This window comes from Haemaphysalis longicornis, unplaced genomic scaffold (genome assembly GCF_048455015.1).
Source record: "Haemaphysalis longicornis isolate Haplotype H1 unplaced genomic scaffold, Haemaphysalis longicornis Haplotype H1 scaffold_2, whole genome shotgun sequence".
Taxonomy (NCBI): Eukaryota; Metazoa; Arthropoda; class Arachnida; order Ixodida; family Ixodidae; genus Haemaphysalis; species Haemaphysalis longicornis.
This window is the reverse complement of record NW_027526295.1, coordinates 4536525-4542935: the sequence shown is the minus strand read 5'-3', so window position 1 is coordinate 4542935 and position 6411 is coordinate 4536525. Positions and strand designations below refer to the sequence as shown.

At 46.7% G+C, this 6411-nt stretch overlaps 1 protein-coding gene across 1 annotated transcript; it reads right to left on the bottom strand.

The window, feature by feature from the left end:
* Positions 1 to 454: 454 nt before the first annotated feature.
* On the bottom strand, positions 455 to 4371 carry LOC144168698 (uncharacterized). The gene is made up of 2 exons (XM_077697637.1): positions 3955 to 4371; positions 455 to 3018 (listed from the first exon to the last, which is right to left on the bottom strand). The coding sequence occupies exons 1-2, from the start codon at positions 3962 to 3964 to the stop codon at positions 743 to 745; spliced, it is 2286 nt and encodes a 761-aa protein (XP_077553763.1). The 5' UTR covers positions 3965 to 4371; the 3' UTR covers positions 455 to 742.
* Positions 4372 to 6411: the final 2040 nt, after the last annotated feature.

The following is a 6411-nucleotide window of genomic DNA, read 5'->3' as shown; positions in this document are numbered from 1 at the left end:
TACTCACCTAGAACCTCCAAGGAACTGTCGCCTTTTGATTCCGCTCCCTCTAAAACTGTAAAGCGTGCCATCGCCACTATGTGCCTTCAGTCTGCCCTGTACAAATCGTGTGAGCATGCTATGGGAAGCAGTTTTCAGGGGTGGAACAGAGTACATGGGTTTGGGAGCAGTCCTGGGAGCAGGCAAAAGTGCCTTTTGTAGCAGGCTTGGAGCAGCCAGTAAGGCCTTTTGGAGCAGGTTAGGAGCAGCCAGAAAGGCTGTTTGGAGCAATTACCCACCATCTTAAGATCATTTGTGGTACAGCAATTATATAATACTGCATTTAGCAAACACTAAGCTAAATTGTACAAAAGCATTGTTTATGTATACAAGTTTGGAGCTACCTTCTAAGTATTAGTTTCTCCCTAAGCTTTGAAAAAAAAAAAAAAGGACTACTCACGCCATTTTTGTTCTTTAGCGCAGCTCAACTTCCAATGTCTGCACTACTGGTGGGTAGTACACTGGCTGGAAAAATATGCACTTGTCTAGGAAGTTTTCTTCCAGGTTAAACCTCTCCAAAACTACAAAATGATTTTGGATACAAAAATAATTATCACACAACGCAATATTGGAAACAAAAGAGTAGTCCTTTCAATAAAGTTTATTTGTTCATACAAAAAGCACTTGGGTTAATGAGCTTAAACACACAGAGTTTGGTCTCAACACTTGTGAAACATATACCTTTTTCTTGAGATGTCCTTTCTTACTTGTGCTTCAATAGAATTGCATCTATTTCCTCAATACGCTTCAGCACCTTTGGAAGGGTCGTGTTTGCTTCTTCAAGGAGCACATTACCACTTTCAACCTTCCCCATCTCCTTGTTTTTAAGTCCAACAGTAATCAATTCTTGAGCACTGCCTAGCAGAGACTTGAGTGAAGACACCCTGTTGAGGAGGTCTTGCTTTTCATCAATGAGCACCGTGCGCTCATCTTTTTCAGGTTTCTCACTTTCGCGTTTTCGTTTCACACTCGTCATGGTTTCTTGTTCGCTCTTCACACGTTCGAGGTTGCGCTGGCGAGATTCTCGGACGGACTTCAGGAGAGGCGCAGTTATTTCCACTTTGGTGGCATCACCGTCGTAACGCCTAAGGTATGCCTTTATTTGCCGCATAGCAGTAACACTGGTAATGCTCATGGAGCTCCGATGTTGCAAGGCAAACTTGTTCTCGCTGAAGCCTCGCTCGCAGTCCGCGTTTCCATGAGGAACACACAGCACGGCTTTTACCAACCTCACTAGGTTTTCGTACTTGTAGTCTCCAGAGTTGGCTTTCTTCAGAGAAAACACGCTCTTCCAGTAGGCAGTTAAGCTTCCTTCCCGGTCCCAATCACATGTTTCGCACACCAGTCCGTTCCATTCATCTATCAAGACAGACACTTCACTGGGAGAAATAACTTGTGGCAGTGCGCACGCAATGTGTCGAAGGGACACTGAAGATGATCCATGCCTCGGGTTTAAGAACTTCAAGTGCTGAAGAACTTTGTTGTCCAATGGCAGCCGAGAGAGCAAGTGTTCAGCACAAGCAATGTAAAATGCACGTGCACGGATGTACACGCTTTTTCTTTCGCAAGCAGGCCAAGAATGTAACGCCTGTTCGGTGTCTTGCCCTAGCTCTGGTTTCTGTAGCCACATTGCAGATCCATGGATGTCCAAAACCTTCAGCTGCGCTCCAGATAGCTTGCTAAACGATTCTTGCCGCATGAACCGCCCCAGAATTCGCTTAATCAGGAGCACCATTTCCTCATACAGTATGTGCAGCAGTGGTTCCTGACTTTGGAACAGTGTTTCAAAGTTCTGGAATAGTTTAGCAGCATTTTTTACGAACAGCAGCTTTACTTGAAGAGATTTGTCCGAAAATGCTGCTGCAAGGCGTTCATGCCTTGTGGCAGATACAGCTCTCACTGCGTGCTTGTTTGAGAAGAAGACTTTAAGTGCTTCGAACTGTTCGAGAATGCGCTCCACTCCAGGCAAAAGTGTCAGCCAGCGGCTGCTCACATGTCGAAGGAATTCGAGGGCAGGTAATCCCAAGTTCGTCTGCACTTGTTTGAAGTCTGCATTTCTTGCAGCTGACTTAAAGTAACTGTGAATGTCAGTTACAATGGACTCGAGATCATTCGAGAACGCCTGAAGACCAGACAAAAAGGCATTGTGAACCTTGTGCAGCGTGCACTCTCCTATGTCCAGCAGGTGAGGGCTTAGTTCTTTTACCCTTTTTTTTAAGCTCTTCATCACATTTGGTCCATCAGAGAAGAAACAGAGAAGATTCTGTTTTGGCACCTCAGCAAGTGCTTCTTGAACACAAGAAAACATGATTTCAGCTGTAGCATGGCCAAGGTTGAATGATTGCAGATGCTCAACTACAATACACCCGGCGCTATCTGAATAAAACCGCACTAGCACATCCAGCTGCTGGACCTTCTCTTCAGGTTTTGGCGTTTCATCGATCATGATTGCATAAAAAACGTTAGGTCGAACAAGCTCATCAACCACCTTCGACTTAAAGTACGGGCCAAGGCCATCAGAAATTAAGTACGACAACTTTTTACGTCCGCACTGGAAGTTTCTTGCAACCTCAGAGTCCGGGAACATGTGCGGGTACATGGACGTGGCGGCATCCCCCCAAGTATAGGGCATCGAGTTTGCCACAACGGACAAAGCAAAGACCGTTTCAGCTCTTGCAACGCTGTCTCGTAGGGAATTAGCTGTTTGGTATCGACTGAAATCAAGAGTTCCCTGAGTGAGCTCAGACTTGCGAAGTTCTCCGTTGGGGCCCCGAAGCTTCGCGGTATTTTCAACGTGCCTTCTGGAGCTTGCATGGCGCTTGATCGCTGTAGTGCCGTGCTGGGCGCAGTTGACAGGTACAGAACAAATGATGCAGAAACCAGCTGACTCTTTGCCTGTCTTCTTGCACCACTCCGAAATGAGGTCGCCATTCTCATCCTGTTCTTGCAAGATGGCGTCATTAAATTTGGTGCACCGCTCTGAAATTCAAGAAATTTCGCAATATTAGGCAGGAGATATAAAATAAGTAATTCACAGTATAACTGCAATATTATGGTTCCTCCACAGTTTATAAAACATAACGAACGTTATATCGTTGCCGCGCTCGGAGCCATTGCACAAGACATTAAAGAAAACATTTCAGAACCACAAAATTTACATCAACTAGAAGTATTGGATAACGCCGCGACCGCATACCACTGTCAACTGTATCCTGCATACCTTCTGGGATTTTGAACGCGAGGCCGACATCGTGAGACGGACATAATTTGACCCGTTCTTTTCCATCCCTAACCTCCCTATTCCCCTGCAAATTAAGTTTCATCTATGACTACATCAGGCGTCTTTCTACCGTGCACTCGAACCAAAACGCAGCTCTTGTACTATATAAGGGAGGTTTACAATATGCGGCATTATCTACCTTCGGCCCAGCGAGCGCGCAACGTTATCACCGTTCAAAGGTCAATCCTCAAACACAAAGTCGAATGGGGATCAGATAACAGGCCTGCTTCGTGCCCGGTAAACTACAGTGTTTAAGCGAACTAACGGCGGCATGATTCCGTAAACAAAAACAAAAAGGCGTTTGCTTGCATTTTTTCCCGTCGAACAGCGGTTTCAGTGCGTACGAAGCTGAACATAGCTTTGTCTTCGCACGCCACGGCCATGGTTGCGAGAGTCGACGAACGTATACGCCGTAGACTACAATCCTCCACATAAGCAAAGCTAACCCCAAAGTTCACTGGTGAAATCTCACAACAAAAGCGAACCCAATTAACAAGCGACAGCTACGGAAAGTCCCGGGACGGAAAATTAGGATCGTCACGTGGTAGTATTGAAGTTCACCTCCAATAAACTACAACATTTCAAGCGGAAATCATTCTACCTGTTGCGATTAGACACAAAGACATTTTACTTACTTTTGGTCATTTTCCATTGATGGTGGCGCAGCGGCCGGCACCGGCAAACGAAACCACGACCACCACCGTGCAAATGCGACACAAAGAGACGGCGGGCAGAGAAGGCAACCGAAGTTGTCCCTGCGCCTCATCACCGCTGCCGGCTGTTACCTCGCGCGGCGCAAAGAAGTGACTCACTGCGAGTATTTCGAACGTGACTGACACGAGTCGTTTCAGTGATTTGTCGCCCTTAATCTGCTTATAAATTCCTGCAATTACTCAAAAAACTAAGTGTGAAAAAAGAACACGATGTTACGCATTAAGCGAAATCTCGTTTCAAAACGCGCGCGCGCGCGCGCGTTGACATCCGGGTTCGTCGCTTCAGCGGAGTGATACACTACAACACCCAAGTTTTCGCGCCCAGCCACCCGGGCGTCATGGCGGCCATATCTCGCGGCTCAATTCGGACACTGCGGCGCAGGACGGCGCTGATAAACGAGTTTGGCGCAACAGGGGCGGTTCGGCGCAGGATGGCGCAGAAAAACAAGTTTGGCGCTCAATGGCGCAAATGGCGCAGCTGTTCCACCCCTGAGTTTTGACCATCAAATGGCCACGCTTCAGGCTGCTGGCTTTCCGGGCTCAACCCTTACCGCCGTGGCGGAGGGTTTGCTAAAGGAAACGAAAGGTGCTCCTCAAAGGGCTAATGCTGAGCACTTGCAAAATGAGCCAAGGCCTGCGGTCATACCGGACTCGCACCGAGTAGCACACAACCTTAAGAAGGTCACTTCCAAGTACAACGTACCGGCTGTGTTTTCAGCGCCCTTGAAACCTGCCACGCTGCGCTCAAGAATAGCGCCGGAGCTGAAACGCAAAAAATATGAGAAGAAGCACGTCACGCCTTTTATTAAGTGTGCGATTGATGTTGTGTACGAGATCCCTCTGATTTGTGGTAAAGTGTATATCGGCCAAACCGGCCAATGCATTAATGACCGCCTCAGAGAACATGCCCTGCCGATGAAAAATGGAACTGGTTCGCAATTGCCACAACATTGTAAAGATTGTGATTTAGTCTGTAAACCCGATGTGGACAAAACAAAAATATAATCGAAAGGAGCAGAGACGCTACCACACGTGAGGTTGCCGAGGCATTTTTTATAAAAAGAAAAGGGCCCATGTGCGTAAGTGTACCGTCGCTATCTATTTATGATAAGGAAAGTGCATTTCTACATACTTTTTTCTGATGTTCGCCAGATACCCGTGATGCATACTTTTTCCCCTCCTTTCTTTTTTATTCCGTGCATGCCTGTTATATATATGTTTGTGCCTTTCGAACTAAACTCAGTTGTTAGTAGCGCCTGTCACGTTTGCCACCGTCCTCGTCTGTTTTTGCGCTAAGCCTCCCATTCAGTATGTACCAACTAGCCCAACAGCACGTTCTGTTAAAGTACCTTTTCTCTAGAACTCCTGCACGTCCGTGCACCTTGTAAACCACACACAAAAAGCACCCTCTGGTTAGGAGAGGAATCCTGTCCTGCTTCGGAACCACACCCCTGACCATGGGTGCGTTTTACTCCCCAAATCCCTGCTAGCAGTGCATGCATTCACAAAATTTTCCAAAATGCATCACCCTGCCTCGCACAGGCAGCACTGCTGGCCACGGGGGAGACCCGACGTGATGTGCCCTGTATCTCCACAAGAACCAGGCTTGGCATGCGGAGCAGCAGCTGACAGAGCCATCACAGCCATGTTACGTCTGCCAAAAAGCAACAGAATATGGAAGTTCCACTTTCACCAAAGCCTCCAATTGCGAACTAACAACAGAGATTGAAATTGTTGAATAACCGGGGTATACCTTTGCCGGTCAATGATGGCACACCTAAGTGTGATTTTGCCTCATATTTATTTTGGAAGCATTGCTTCCAGAGGGTCCGTAACGTTTCGTGGTGATAAGGACTCAAAGGCAACCTGTCACGATTTGGCCCCCGTTGGTGCACGTGGGAGGGTGACTGCGGGTCGTCACTCGGCTGGAGGGTGCCGCAACCCTCCCACGTGCACCAACGGGGGCCAAATCGTGACACAAACGGTGGCACACCAAGCCCAGAATGAGGCAGTTGAAGCAAACATACAGAACATGTAGGAAAAGATGAACTTGCTTAGAGCAGTCTTTGGACACCACAGTTTTTCTACGCAACAGGCAACTAAAAACAAGTAGGTAGTATTTCAAACACGTATTTATTCATTTATGAAAATAACTGCTTGCACATCAAGAAATTTAAATATCACTCAGTAAAATATGCCAGGAGGTCTAATTTCAACATAACTAGCCTGCCTGGATAAACTATGTACAAATACTGCACATACTTATAATCTCAGCATTTCCACAAATACATTAAAAATCGTAGATTGCGCTTATTGAGCAAAGCATTTGTTCTAAACTACAATTGTCAAAAATGTTAACGCTAGCCAAAACAAGCTGAA